The sequence below is a fragment of the Rhinolophus sinicus genome, linkage group LG11 (genome assembly GCF_036562045.2).
Source record: "Rhinolophus sinicus isolate RSC01 linkage group LG11, ASM3656204v1, whole genome shotgun sequence".
NCBI lineage: Eukaryota > Metazoa > Chordata > Mammalia > Chiroptera > Rhinolophidae > Rhinolophus > Rhinolophus sinicus.
In genome coordinates, this window is record NC_133760.1 from 18207718 (window position 1) to 18223257 (window position 15540).

The 15540-nt window shown below is 49.0% G+C and overlaps 1 protein-coding gene and 1 long non-coding RNA gene across 4 annotated transcripts in view; one reads left to right on the forward strand and one right to left on the reverse strand.

Moving 5' to 3' along the window:
• Positions 1 to 1191: 1191 nt before the first annotated feature.
• Positions 1192 to 15047, reverse strand: LOC109453154 (uncharacterized). Of its 2 annotated transcripts, none has more exons than XR_002138243.2 (4): positions 14919 to 15047; positions 4466 to 4670; positions 2680 to 2844; positions 1192 to 2513 (listed from the first exon to the last, which is right to left on the reverse strand). It is a non-coding gene; the product is annotated as an uncharacterized LOC109453154 (long non-coding RNA). The 2 variants fall into 2 exon arrangements; XR_012490112.1 differs by lacking the exon at positions 14919 to 15047 and adding an exon at positions 5150 to 8926.
• ZCCHC14 (zinc finger CCHC-type containing 14) overlaps positions 13866 to 15540 on the forward strand; it is a 59174-nt gene continuing 57499 nt past the window's right edge. Inside the window, exon 1 of one of the 2 annotated variants that reach the window (XM_019742660.2) lies at positions 13866 to 15254. In XM_019742660.2, the coding sequence (XP_019598219.1) occupies positions 14688 to 15254 (567 nt within the window). In that variant the 5' untranslated portion in view covers positions 13866 to 14687. The remainder of the gene's footprint in view (positions 15255 to 15540) is intronic. The other variant, XM_019742659.2, reaches the window with a different exon arrangement.

Below are 15540 nucleotides of genomic sequence, written 5' to 3' on the forward strand. Positions count from 1 at the left end.
CATAAAAAGGAATGAAATCTTACCTACCATTTGCAACAACATGGATAGACCTAAAAGGTATTACACTAAGTGAAATAAGTTAGACAGAGAAAGACAAATATCATATGATTTCACTTACAGCAGGGGAAAAGTAAAGATAAAAAACAAAAACACATTAAGGAAGTACTGACACATGCTACAACATGGATGAACCTTGAAAACATTATGCTAAGTTAAGAAATCAGTGACAAATGACCACGTAACGTACAGTTCCATCTATGTGAAATGTCCAGAATAGGCAAATCCATAGAGATGGAAATAGATAAGTGGTTGCCTAGGGCTGGGGTTGTTGGGGAGAAATGCCTAGTAATGGTAGTGGGTACAAGGCTTCTTTTTGGGGTGATGGAGATGTTCTAAAATTGATTGCAGTGATGGTTGTAAAACTCTTAATTCACTAAAAACTATTGAATTGTACACTTTAAATGGGTAAACTGTATGGTATGTGAATTATACCTCAATAAAGCTGTTGTGAAAATTTGTATTTAAAAACAACAGTCATTAATTTTCATGCATCTGCAGGTACGTGGAGGGTCACCTGACCTAGGCGGGTTCCATAGGGCAGCTCTGAACTCACACATCTGGGGTCCCGCTGGAAGCTGGCTGATCCAGGCTGGGCTCAGCTGGGATGGTTCTATTCCACGTCTCGCGTTCTCCTCTCAGAACCAGTGGGCATGCTTCTCTCAGGGTAATGGCAGGGGTGCAAGAGAGCAAGCCCAATCACCAAGCCTTTGGACAATCCTGGCCACATTCGTCCCTCATCTCCTTTGCAGCATAAGTGACACTGATATAATGTTAGCAAATGAGATTTAAGTAGAAATCTACCAGAGGGTTTCTCAGCAAGTGTTTGCTTTTCCTCCTAAAAGGAACACTTACAGGTTTCATCCTTTCTTTCCTTTTTCCTGCATGGAATGCAAGATGTGATGCCTAGCGCTGTGGCAGCCACATTGCTACCATAAGGAAAGTCCAAAAGAATCACAGAGTTTTCCTTGACATCACTGAGCATCATTCCTGGAGCAGCACCAGCAACTGCTCATCTCTGGATGTCTTATCATAGGAGAAAAACAGACCCCTGTATGTTTAATGACATTGTTTGGTGTAGCCAAAGATATTTCTCACCAAAACCCCACAGCAACTAAACAGGAAAGTCTAGTGTCAAATGACGAAGTGAAAACAATTTAATAACAAGTTTGATGTCTTTGATTCAAGGGAAAGCGATCCATAGATTGGAGGAGTACCATGCCTTACAAGCAGTGGGGCACTCTTCCCGAGGGATTTTGCACAAGAGCAAGTTTTATAGAATGTTAGAAGGGGCAACGCAGAAACGGCATGATTGGCTGAGATGTCGGGGATTTCCTTACTTTCTAAGATAAGCTTGCTGAAGCTGAGTTGAGTTGGAGGATTATGATTCGTGTCTATTAGGTGTCCTTGACAGTTGTTTCCCGTAAGTACAGGCTGGTTTAGGTTTAGATTTGTGACATGGGCTGGGCCACTGGGGCGGGTGGCCTCCATTTTGTGGGGCCCGACATACGAATTCTCATTCTCCTTAGTACACGTGCTCAGTGGACCATTAGACTCAATGAGAAAGTCATACAGGGCATTTCAATCCAAGTTTCATCAATCATTCACTCGACAAATCTGTGTTGGTTACCTTACATGAACTAGTCACTGTGAACAAACAGACCTGATCCCTCCCTGCCCTCTGAGAGCTGCTCGTTAGCAGGTTACATGGCTAAAGTCATATCTAATGACAGAAGCATGGGTGAATAGTGAATAGAACATGTTACTGCAAAATATTGTCACCTATGCAATACAGAAAAATTTGGTCAAACATCATTGATCAAAAACCTGAAGATGGGTGCATCCAATCAATTTTCTGCACCAGCTGTCAGCTCCCAGCACGGATGGGTTGACAAGTGGATTGGCTGGCCTGACAGTCCCTTTACCTCTGTGAACTACCGTTTCCTCATCTGCTAATTAAGAAGTTAACCCACCAAACAGCTAAATTCTCTTCCAGCGCCAGTCTTTCCCATTCTGGAATTAACGCTTTGTTACAAGGAAATATTAACAATATTTTGGAAGAAATTCCACTTCACACGCATGTGGGTAGAACCACAATTATACATAACAAACAATAACGGACAGAAAAGATTTCCCACTAATTGGAGCGATTGGCACAGTACCATCATCTTTACAAAAGAAAATGTTTGTTTGGGAGATGCATTGCAGAAACTTTGCTGACAGAGTGAACACTGAGCGAACATTTGATAAGTGCCCATTGGGTATGACGCCTCCAGCGACAAAAAAAGTATCAAATCTGGTCCTGCTCTCAAAGAGCTTAGAATTTAATTAATCCATAGGTATATGTGTAGCAACAGGATTCGCTTCCGCGGGGACACGCCAGCATGGCCTTATTGTATTTCACAGCCAGGGATGGTCTGATGGTTTCATACAGATGTCCTCGTGGAATGCTAGCCCTGCGTGAAAGAAAAGAAGTCTCGGTGCCAAGAATGAAATGTGTGAAAGAATCACATGTGTGGTACATGGACCAGTGGGTTAAAACAATGTTAGCCACAGAAACCGCTCTTCACACAAAATTTCAAACTGAAGACAAATACATATTATATATAAAAGCATACTCACCTACATCTATATTAGAGCTGCTCTGGTTAAAATGGGAGGGCAAAGGCCTCTACCTGGTCAGGACATTCCCGGTGTGATAGGGTCACACAGTGGAGAGGACATGGGCCTGTCCTTACTGGCTGTCTACCCAGGACAAGTGGCCTCTCTGAGCCTCAGTCTCTTCCTCTGTAGAAGGAGAAACAAATGAGATTTTGATGCAAAGTACCCACCCTCCAGGAGGTCTCAACAGGTGCTGTTAGCTGCATGACACCAGGGTCACCTGTGCCATGTTGAAGAAACTCTACAGTGACCGTCCTCACTCACGAGTTGTAATCCTGACCCAGACTCTGTCTTCAACCATTCTAGAAGGTCCAGGGCAGCAGGATTTGGGATCCGGAAACCTTTGCTCTAGTCTGAGCTCTGCCAGTTTCTGCTCTCTTTCCCTGAGGCCTGATTGCCTCCTTTGACAGGTGAGGATAATGAGCTGTTGATTTTAAAGCATGTCACAAGGGTTAAATGAAGCATGAAAGTGCTTTGTCCCCTGGTGTTTCTGCCCTTCCTGCTTTTGGTGCCAGAACTTAGCATGGACTTGGAAGGATGTATGCTGCACTGCCAAGCCTTGAGACTAAGCTCTGTCATTTGCTAGCTGTCCGTTCTTTGGCAACTTACTGCTCCGTGCCCCATGCACAGAACCCACTGGACAAATGGCAACGGCGGGATGATCTATTGCTATTATTGTTCGCTAACGCTGGAATGGCTTGAGCCAAGCTCAGGACGGGGGTGCCGGTTGGGGGGTGGAGGGGTGTCTGTGATATAAACACACACATGCACTAAGGAAAGGCGTACCGTACCCATTTGGCGTCAAGAGCTTGTTTAAAGTCCAGGGGAGATGGGACAGTTCTCGCCCTGACCTCGACTGTTCACATAGTACTGAGCCTTTCTTGTGTGGGACCCCGACCTACATCAGAACATGGGGATAAGGATGCTCCTAGAAATCATGACAGCCACTACTTCCTGAGCATCTGCTGAGCACTTGCCAGGCATTATCGCTTCTAACTCTCCACCCGTCTTGTGAAGTAGATATCTTTATCTCCATTTTGCAGAGAAGCGGAGGCACAGAGAGAAGGGGGTGAATTGAAAATTGGGGGTGAGAGAGTCGGGATTAGGATCTGCTCACTCTGACTTCCGAGCGCCTGCCCTCCATGTCTGTGGTCCACCAGAGAGAAGATGGGCTCGGGAAGGCTCCGGTGGGCAGATCGTGGTGTTGGCTTAGAAAGCATTTGGCAGCAGGTAGCGGCGAGTCCAATTAACTTGAACAAATCGGGGTTTGGTTTATTTTTCTCATGCAATAAGCTTGGTTGAGCAGATGGATGTTGCTAGGCACTGGGTGAGTCTGGGGGAGTCTCTGTGCTTGTCATTGCAAGGTAAAAGGACGGCAGCCGGGGACCCCTAACACCGTGGCCACACTGTTCAAAGAGGCATTGATGGGGAGGGTAAAGAGGTGTGCCTGACATATTTCCCCTTCTATTAGAGAAGCAGAAGCTTTCAGAAAACCCTGGGCAGACTTACTTGGGTCTTACTGGCCAAAACTGGATCACATGGACAGTCTCGGATGCAAGGGAAGTGGGCATGTAAAACTTTTGTTTCCCAACATTTGTAATCCGAGACAACAAGAGAGAACAGGCTGGGAATGGGTTTCAGGTAGTTCACTGAGCAGCTGGCCCCAGAGACTGGATCAGTGCCCTGGGGCTGCAATATCACAGTACCACCAACTGGGGGGCTTAAAACAATAGAAATTGATTCTCACAGTTCTGGAGGCTTAAAGCCTGAAGACAAGGTGTTGGCAGGACTGCCTCCCTCTGAAGGCTCCAGGGGAGGATCCTTCCTGCCTCTTCCAGCTCCTGGTGGCCCCGGGTGTCACTTGGCTTGTGGCTGCCTCACTCCAGTCTCTGTCTCCATCTTCACGTGACCTCCATCTCCCTGTGTCATCTCTTCTTAGAAGGACACCAGTCCTATTGGATTAGAAACCATCCTAATGACATCATCTCAATCGTATTACATCCGCAAAGACCCTATTTCCCAATAAATCCACATTCACAGTTTCCGGGAGTTAGGATTTCAACACATCTTTTGGGGGGACACAATGCAACCCACAAGAGACAGCATCAACCCTCTGTCTTCTTCCAGAGGGAAGTTAAAGGGCTCTGCCTGCCCACTTTAGAGGGGTGAAGATGTCTTCCTCCAAGATCAGACACCTTCCCCCCACCCCATTCACTCCTGTGGCCTTGGGTCACCCTTGCCTGAGCGGGGGCTTTCCCATCCACTTTCTTCCTCAAACCCCCCTCCTCGATGTGAGAGCCCCAAAGCCTGCCAGAGATAAAATGGTTTTCAAACCCTACGCTGCCTTGCTCAGTACCAACCCTTCCTCCCACCTGAAACCTGGCCCTCACCATTCACATGCTCTCTCAATTCTCAGGGCTCCCAGGGTTACCTTTCCAGGTAGAGGCTCAGCTCCTCGCTGGCCCAGCATCGGTAGTGGTGAGCCATTCCCAGGTGATGTTTATATGCAGACAGAGCTGTGAGTCCCTTCTCTGGTCCTCAGTTTTGTGATGGGATGAAGAAATTGCTTGGGAGCCCTGCCCTGGGTTACACAGCTGAACAACCATATCGGGGAGTGGTGTGCCATAAGCATCACGTCTCTGAGGACCATAATCCCAACTGCTAACATTTATGGAGCACCTGCTACAAGCCAGTTTTCCACACCTACCATCTCTGACTCTATGAGGTAGGAGCTACTGGGAAGTGGAAAGGATTAGGTTGATGCAAAAGTAATTGTGGTTTTCGCCATTATTTTTAACCTTTAGACTGCACTTGCTTTTGCACCAACCTAATAACTTGCCCAAGGCTAAGTGTACCCAGAGCTGTGATGTGTAAAATCCTTTGCTGCTTACTTCTTCTTGGGGTGTGGAGGGAATACAATTTTCTGGGACCTTACCCCAAAGGAGGAATTGTGTTAAAAAGACTTTACCAAGATTCCTTCTAGCCCTTGGAACCTGCAAAACACCAGGATAAGGTGTGGTTAGAACCACCTGGTTCCCTGGTCTGAATAACTGGAAGCCACTGAGGACACCCCACCCCCAGTTCATTTTGGCATCTTTCTGTGTTGCACAGGGATCTCATAGCTCAAAAGGATGACCCCATGAATGGAGGTGCAACAAGAGGAAGAAATGGAATTGCCCAATCCCAAATCCCCGTTTCTCCCCATCATTTTTATCGTCCCCACCCCTAGAACTTCACCAAGAACAGAGGTGTGTTCATTTCTACTGCTATATAACAAGTTAGTACAAACTTTGCGGCCTAAAAAACACCTGTTTATCATCTGACAATCTATAGGCCAGAAATCGGAACAGGCTCAACTGGGTTTTCTGCTCAGGTCTCACAGGTGAAAATGAAGGTGTCGCGTGCGTCTTTGGGAGAATCTGCTTCCAAGCTCATTCAGGTGGTGGCAGAATCCACTTCCTTGAGGCTGTAGGTCTAAGGTCCCATCTATGCTGGCTGTAGGCTGCGGGCACTCTTTGTTCCTGGAAGCCACTCACATTCTTTCCCACATGGCCCTGTCTGTCTTCAAAGCAGCAATGGTGTGTCATGTTCTTCTGACCCTTCTAACATCTCTAAGTCCCCTTCTACCACCAGCCAGAGAAAACTCTTTTAAAATTTTCTCCTGATTGCGTCAGCCCACCCAGACAATCTCCACGTCTTAAGGTCACCTGACCTTGGACTTCATATCTGCAAAATTTCATCACGGCAACACCTAGATTAGTGTTTGGATAACCAGAGGCCGGGAATCCTAGGAGACCATCTTTAGAATTCTGCCTACCCTGGGAAGTCTTACAGAAAATTAGTTGCAAAGAGAGCCTCTATTCTGGATCTTTGAGTAGTGAAAGCATCATCTTCCTCCTTCCTGATATGAAATGAGCCCTCTTTTGGCACAGAAGAATTTGTAGGAATTCACCCTTTACACTGAAGGGAAAACATAACAAAGTCCTGGCTTCCAACAGGAAACCCAAGTATTCATACTGAACAAACCTATTTTCTGTAAGGGTGTGGGATAAGCCGTCCATTAGTTTGGACTTAGAAGAGTTGTCCACGGATTTCTTCTTTCTTTTTTTCTGAACATTTTAAAGTGACAAGCTGTCAGTGCTTTTCAAAACCAATTCTGGGTGAAGTTTAGTGAGTTTTCCAGTATAGTAGACTCTTCGTCACTAAGCAAAGACAATTCCAACAGCAACATAAGATATCTATGGAGGGTCCCCTAGCTCTCAGCATGCAGACCACAGGGGCTCCAGACAGTTCTGCTTTTCTCTCACTGTACTGCGGTGAATAGAGTCCCTCCCAAATTCATGTCCACCTGGAACCTGTGAATATGACCTTATTTGGAAACAGGGTCTCTGCAGATGTAATCAAGATAAATGACTGCATAGTGAATTAGGGTGGGCCTAAATGCAATGACTGGTGTCCGTATGAGAAGAGGGAAGTTTGGACACAGACACAGAGAGAATGACACATGAAGACGGAGACAGAGATGGAAGTGATGCAGCTACGAGATGAAGGAAAGCCAAGGATTGCTGGCAATCACAGGAAGCTGGGAGAGAGGGCTGGAACAGACTCTCCATCACAGCCTCCAGGAGGAACCAACTCTGCTGACACCTTGGTTTCAAACTTCTGGCCACCAGAACCGTGAGACAATAAATTTCTGTTATTTTAAGCCACCACGTTTGTGATAATTTGTTTATTACAGCCCTAGGAAACTAATATGCACACTATGTGGGTGTGTTTTTTAAATTTAATCTCTGGTTGACCACAGGCCTCACCACTCCCTATTTTATTGTACCATCTAGCTTCACTCATTTACTCTCTGCCTGGCTCTTTAAAGCATTTTAATTCGCAACCCCTGGTTTAATTAATACACTTACTAAAACTGGGTTTCAAAAGCAAATACCTAATCTTCTACATAAGAGTGAACTCCAAATGGATCAGAAATCTAAATGTGAAAAAAATGAAACCATATGCATACTACAAGAAAGCATGGGTGAATTTATTTATAACTTGTGTGTAGGGAAAGGTTTCTAACCACAACTCAAAATCCAGATGCAATGAAAGAAGAGATCAATAAATTTAACTACATACAAACAAGAGTAACGCTTTTCAAATTAAAAAGAAAAAAAAAAAACTCCACCAAAAATGAAGTCAAAGGCAACTGACAAACTGGGAGAGAATATTTTCAACACAAATTACAGATAGAGTACTAATATTCCCATATGTAAAGAACTCTTAAAAATTGACAGAAACAAAGACTCAAACCCTGATAGAGAAATGGGCAAAGAACACGAACAGGCAATTCATGTTTTAAAAGACACAAGAATGGCATCCACATCGGATTCTCCAACCCTGCCAGATTCTCTGAGTTCCCTCTTATGATTTAATAAATGTTTCTGCTCAAACTAGACACAGTAGATTCTGCTGTTTATAATTTATCAGCACAGGCTATCTCCAGATATCAATCCACCTCCAGATATCAATCCACCTTGAAGCATACATCCCAAAATGATTGACACCAGACTCTGGAGACAGTTTTAAGGGAGGAATTCACGGATGTATTTTCAAGCAATTACAGTTTTATTACTAATGCCTCATGGGGTGAAGGAGAGTGAAGGATTGGGTGAGCTCTGGTATGTTTGTTTAAAAAGACACCTTCCATATTTTAAGAGTTATACTTTGTCACCCAAATAATATGCTACCTGCCTTTGGAATGTGTTTTTCATCCACGTTGAATCTGGGTGTGTCTTGAGACTTCAAACCAAGCCATGAAGACTTGGTTGGGATGGAATTGGGAAGCAATCTAGTTCCTCATCTTTACCCCTTCTCAATCCTTCTCAGAAACCCAAGCAGAATTCTACAGGAGGTGGATCTAGTTACAGCCTGGTGCAAAGTCCAGGGTAAGCAGAACTGCCTTTTTGAAACTCCATTAGCAGAGCCCAGAAACAACCTGAATACCCACAATTGGGGATTAATTGAAAATCATGAGACATCCAAACAAGATTCTGGGCTGCCTTTGAAAACCGTGATTTATGAGAGAGTCCATGACATGGACAGACATCTGGGATATGTTAAGTGGAAAAAAATGGATCACAAAATGTGGAGTACCACCCTATTTTTTGTGGGGTATACCTCACATAGGTATGTATGAACACAAGAGTGTCTAGAAAGATGTATTTTAAAATGTTAACATTGATTATGACTGAGAAGTGACATTATTTGTGACTTTTACATTGCTTTTTAGTGAGATGTAATCTCTTTATAAGGAGTATGTATTACTTCATAACCAGACAAAACAACACAGTGATACATATACGTATATTTATTTGCTTAAAATACTTCAGAAAGAAAATGTTATGCCAGGGTGGAGGGGGAGAAGTAGATGAAATAGGAACGGCAAAATGTCACTCTTTTGAAGCTGAGCAATACGGATGTGAGGAATTACTACACTATTGCTTGACTTTGGGTGTTTTTGAAAACTTCCATAGTAAAAATGTAAACAAACAAACAAACAAAACAGAAACCCCGAAACAGCAACGAATTAATCGTTGGCTTTCAGAGTATTTCATTACTGTGGTGCAAGCCACATAGAAATGTGAAAAACAAACAAATGTACAACAGAAATAAAGGCTGCAGAATTTCACAATGAGAATCCACGAGCCATTAGCTGTGGGACCTCTTTAAGCCTCGGTTTCCCCATCTGTCACTAGGGAGGATCCTTGCTGGCTGGTAGGCATGTAATTGGATTACATTAACTCTGATTATTATTGTGGTTGCTATTGGTCGATCCAGGGAAGTATGCTAGAAGTCTGAAAGCAAGACGTCTGCCTCCAACAGCAGTTTTCAAACTAGGGTGTGCGGATCACTGCGGAGCTGGCAAACGCAGACTCCAAGACCCACCCCCACTTCCCCAGAGTCTGACACTGTATCTGGGGGTCAGGCCTAGGAATCTGCATCTTAAATAAGAGCCCCGGGGATTCCCACTGGGGAAACACCAAATCTAGCCCCAGGCCAAAGACCCTGGGAAGCAGGTCTGCCTGGAGGAAAGTATGCATCTGTGCAGAAAGAGGACTGGGCACCAGGACACCTGCTCGTTTAAGACTCCAGGCAGACTTTGTCAGCGTTCATGGCTAGGAAAATTGGGCATGTGACAGATGCCTTTGGAGACCCCAGTTTGCAGAAATAGTGAATCAGTGACGTCACCATTGTGCTCTCCTCCCCGAAGTACAGAGTCTGGACAACTGACTTAGGTCAGAATTTGATTCCAACACATGCGGACTGCACGGCCCCGGGACTGCGCCTGACCATTGAGCATCTGTGAAATGGGAACTATGACGGCCGTATTAGGACCAGTCAGTCACACAGGGTTAGGGTGATCGCAGGAGGTTATCAGGAGTTGAAGCACTGAGCAAGGATCCCGTCTGTAAGCTTAGGGACCCACGTCTTAAGGCCTCCACATGAGAAGCTTGGGGTCCCTTTGCTTTCTTAGTCATAGGAAACCAGGGCCTAGACAAAGGAAAACTAAAACTAAAACTCAGTAAGTCCATCCCATGTGAGACCACACACAAGCTGATGACATAACCGCAGGGAAAAATTAAGTGGCAGATCCAGGCAGGGAGCCTGTGTATACACCTCCAGCCCCAACTGTTTTAAGGAACCCTCTTAATCGGCATCTCAATCTACCTTCTGTTTTCATTTGTTTCCCTTATCACAACCTGGCCTCCAGGTTCCTCCTCTCTGCCTGATTCTTTTTTTTTTTTTTTTTTTATCTCTCTGCCTAATTCTGATGAGAAGGGAAGCAGGGCTACATGGCCTGGGGGGAGCTGCACTTGGAGTCCGGGTGGCTAATCTGTCAGCCCGGTCACTGCCTGCTGCTGCAGTGTAATCCGTATCACTAATTCAGACACTAGAAGCAATCCCAGGGCACCTCGTATCTCCATTGCAAAATCGTTTGTTTGGAGAATTGGTGATGAACTCTGGTCTCTCTCTTTCTCAAAAATAATATTAATTTGTGCTTGATTCCAGCACTATGGAAAATGCAGACAGACATATTGTTCCATCCTAGGCTCTGAACTCCCTGAGGGCTCCTTGTAGAGAGATTATATCTCACTAAAAAGCAATGTTAACAGTCACAAAGAATCCCACTTCTCAGTCTTAACCAATGTTAACATTTTAAAACATCTTTCTAGACACTCTTGTATTCATATACATTTATGGTTATGCACACATAGAAATGTGAAAAACCTAGTTTTACGAAAATGGTATACTCCACAAAAATAGGACTGTACTCCACCTTTTGTGATCCATTTTTCCCACTGCTCCGTCAGCCCCTGGCTCCAATTAGGCACAAGGCAAATATGGCCTGAAGGACTTAGTGACCTGCTGACCCACTCAGCATCGTGTGGGACTCTCTCTTTATCTGAAGACACAGCCCCACCTCTCTTGTACCTGTAGTGTCATTTTCTCATGGGGAAGAATGCCCCACCCTCTGACTTATCCTACGCCCCCACCTCAGTGTCTTCCCATAGACCCCCAGCCCCTCCACTATGTCAAAGCAGAGGCGGAAGAATGTTGAACCCAGGGGTCACCTTTTGCAGAGAAAGTGAGAAGCTCCAAATAGCTCGGAGATGGAGTTTGTTTTAGGGAAGGAGCCCTGGCTGGGAAGGAGAGCAGGTACAACCTCAGGGCCAGGCCCGAGAGACTATGCTCAGAGGGCCTGGCGGGTCGGTGTCCACCGTCTCCCCTGGGGGACCCTTGGCTGCTTCCCAGGGAAGGGAATAGTATGCAGAAGGGACAGTTCCCGCGGACAGACAGCCGTCCACTTTGGCGTGGGGAGTTCAAGCCACCAGTTCTTTAAAGATGGGGGCTTGGATCTCATTCTCCTTAGAGGCCCCCCAAACCCATACTGAGGTCTGATCCTACAGGGTAGGCATTTAACATCCATTGAATTGCATTAAGTTGAGCTAGACTGAAGTTGAGGGGGACATGATACAGTATGAATGTCCTGGAGCTGCCATAATCATAAGCACAAACTTGGTGGCTTAGCACAGCAGAAATTAATCCTCACACAGTTCTGGAGGCCAGAAGTCCAGTCAAGATGTGGCCAGGGCCGTGCTCCCTCTGGAGGCTCTAGGGCAGGATCCTTCTTGCCTCGTCTAGCTTCTGGTGGCTCCAAGCACCTCTGGCTCCAATCTCTGCCTCCATCTTCACAAGCCTTTTTCTTTGAGTCTCTGCTTGTTCTTTTCTGTCTCTTCTAAGGACACTCTCATTGGATTTAGGGTTTAACGTCATCCATGTTCTCATCTTGATTCTTACCTGAATTATATCTGCAAAGACGATATTTCCAAATAAGGTCTGAGGTTCTGGGTGGACATGACCTTTTGAGAGACACTATTCAACCAGTACAGACGTTAAACAGCAAATAGCACAGCAAAGAAGTTGCAAAAAGGCGGTTGGGAGCTGGGGAACCTTGATCCAGTGAATTCTGTGGCTCAGTTATCCCGGCTATTGAGGGCTCACATTAGCATCTCTGAGCTCCCCTGCCAGCTGGGAGGTGGGGTTCCTGACTCCCTTTTACAGATGAGGAAACTGAGACTCAAAGTGGTTGAGTGAACAGCCAAGGTCCTCCCAGACAGAAAGACCTGGGACTGAGATCCAGGTTGGCTTGGCACCAGAGCTTAGCGGTTTCACCACCAGGTTGGGCTGTATTTGAGGAACCCCCAACGCTGATAAGATCCCAAGATCTTTCCACTCTGAGGAACTTCATTTATCAATAGAAGGCAAAGGTTTTAACTGTATTGATTTTTATGTTCCTTCGGAAAGTGACTACTTCCCTGGAATCACTTGAAAAACTGAGGTCAAAGAGAAAAAAGATTAATTCAATTATTTGTAGATATTACTTTGGACTGGGGAAAATAAGGCAGGAAGACCCAGCTGGATCCAGCCTCACCCCTGCTACCTAAGGGGGTTTAATACCCTTGGGAAACTACCCTGGATTCCTGCTCCTTCCTATACTGGCCTAGAACACCAGGTGGCTCCGGGAAATTTTGTCCAAGGTGTGGGAAGCATCTTTTCTTTTTCCCCCAACTATGGCTCTGCAATGTCTGTTCAACTTGGAAGTGCCAAGGCTGAAAGAAGGATGTCTTGTTAGGAAGTTTCTAGTACTTTGGACCATGTCTTAAAGAAATTCATTTATTCAATTATGTACTTCCCGGAACCAAGTTGTAAGCTCCCTAGGCAGTAAGGACACCACTCTGCTCATGGCTGTCCCCCAGAGCTTAGATCTTGGCACACGCCAGGCCTCCACAGAGTTGCTGAACGAATGAACTAAACAGACACACCCTAGTAGATTACAGGATGTCAAAAGCAGGGCTCTAGGGATAGGGAAGGGGAGGAATAAATTTCTTGCTCCAGGGTCTCAGTTTCCTTATCTGTAGACGGTGGGACCACTGCCTGCAGTTGTATGATTTAAAGGTAGTTGGGTGCCCCAGCTTCTCTCCCACCTTTCTGCAGCCTGTAATCCAGGGCCAACGCAAATGCCAAGGGAAGGGGCGTTTCACCTGCTCCCTGACCCCTGGCCGGTGTATATGCATCCTCTTGGTTCTTGAGCTGTGGTAGTAACCCGCTGAAAAGAGGCTTACTTAAGGGAGAAAGCTTGTTCCCATCACGTCCTCAACGCAGGCCAACCGTCTCAGAAACGCGGGCGCCCGCCCTCTGTGAGCTCACAATCTGCTCACAAGCCCCCGGAGCGGTTATTATTACCCTTATTTTCCGGAGAGGCGCCCAGGGCTCAGAGAGGCTAAGCCACTTGCTCAATGTCACACCGCTTAGTAGTCAGAGCAGGGATGGGGACTAGGGTCTCCGGAGCCCCACTCCAGCGGCCTTTCTAAGTCACCTCCTATCTCCCTACTGTGATGCTCAGAAATAAAACTGGAAGATCGGACGACTGCCTTTTACCTAAACAATGCTCCATGCAAATCTGTGGGAACAAAAGCAACCAGAAATCCATTCCGGGTTTTCCGCCCCTCCGGCCCTGCTGGCCAATCGACTCCGCGGGCCGCGGAGGGGCGGGAGGGGGCTGTTCCAACGTGATCGACAGCCCGGGTGAGGCGTGGTCGCGGCGGGGGCGAATCGCGATTGGGGACCCGGAACAATCACGGGCCAAGAAGGGGCAGCCCGAGCCAATCAGCAGGGGGGGCGGGCACGGCCGGTCCGACTGTCGCGAGAGGCGGCCACCCCGCCCACTTGAGCCTCGTCCCGGTGCCCGTCAGCAGCGGACGCGGCGGCGCTCGCCAGGATCCGTCCGCGGAGCAGGGAGCCTAGGCGCGAGGCCGCGCGAGTGCCGGCGCAGATCCCTCCGCCGCCCGCCCTCGCGCCGCGCCCCGCTTGTCTCTTCACCGCTGTTCCTGAGGCGTCCGCCCGCGGCCTCCATCCTAGTAACGGCCGGCCGGCCCAGGCGCGGCGGCGGCATGGCCCGGGCGGCTCCGTCGGGGGGCGGCCCGCAGTGACAGACCCTGCGGCGCGGGGGGAGATGGGGGCGGCCGCCTCCCGGGCGACGACGACGACGACGAGGAGCAGCCGCCGCCGCCGCCGCGCACCGGCCGCCGCTGGGGACGGGCGCGGGCCAAGAGCCCGCCCGTGAGCGGGGGGCCCGAGGCCGCTCGCCGCCCCTGGCCGCCCTGGCCGCCCTGGGCCCCCGGCGCCCCGCGCGCGCCCGCCTGCCGGCCCCTGGCGGGGTCTCGCCCGCTCCGCGCGCCCCGGCCCCGGCCCGGCCCGCGGCGCCCGCCTGCCCTCGCCTGGCCCCGGCCCGCGCGCCCCGGCCCCGGCGCGCCCCGGCCCCGGTCCGCCGCGCCCTCCGCCCGCGCCCGCCGCGCCCCGCGCCCCGGCCCCGGGCGGCCCCCGGCCCCGGGCGGCGGCGCGGCGCGGGCGGCAGCATGGTGGAGAAGCGCTGCCCGCTGCAGAGGGACAGCGTGTACCGCTGGTTCTCGGAGCTGCCGTCGCCGCAGCGCGTGGAGTTCCTTTGCGGCCTGCTGGACCTGTGCATCCCACTCGAGCTGCGCTTCCTCGGCTCGTGCCTCGAGGACCTGGCACGCAAGGACTACCACTCGCTGCGCGATTCCGAGATCAAGGCCAACAACCCGGCGGACCTGGGCAGCCTCACCAACCTGACGGACGAGGTGGTGCGCAGCAAGCTGCTTGTGTCGCTGGCGCTGCTGGGCTCCGAGCAGCGCGAGGCGGCGGGCGTGCTGTACCGCACGCTCACGCACATCGACTCCATCATCCACAACTACGGGCTGCAGCTCAACGAGGGCCGCACGGGCGATGAGTTCCTGCTGCTCTTCACCATGGCCTCCAACCACCCGGCCTTCAGCTTCCACCAGAAGCAGGTGCTGCGCCAGGAGCTCACGCAGATCCAGAGTAGCCTGAGCAGCGGCGGCAGCGGAGGCAGCGGGGGCCACGGGGGCAAGAGCGTGCTGCCCACCTGCCCAGCCTGCCACAAGGTGCGTGCCGGTGTATGAGGCGGGCCTGACGCCCCCATCCGTACCCCAAGCCTCCAACCCGTTTCCCCAAACGCCACCGACACCCAAGCCTTCACCCCGGACCTCAAAACCCCACTTGCTCCCCAGGCTTTCACGTAGGGTCCCAAGTCTCCACCCGCACATTAAGCCTTTACTCCAAACCCCCACCCGAACCCCAAACTCCTACCTGTACCCCAAGCTTCCACCTCACAACCCCAACCTCTAACCCCAAGCTTCCACTCCGCACTTGACTCCGTGTCCCAAGTCT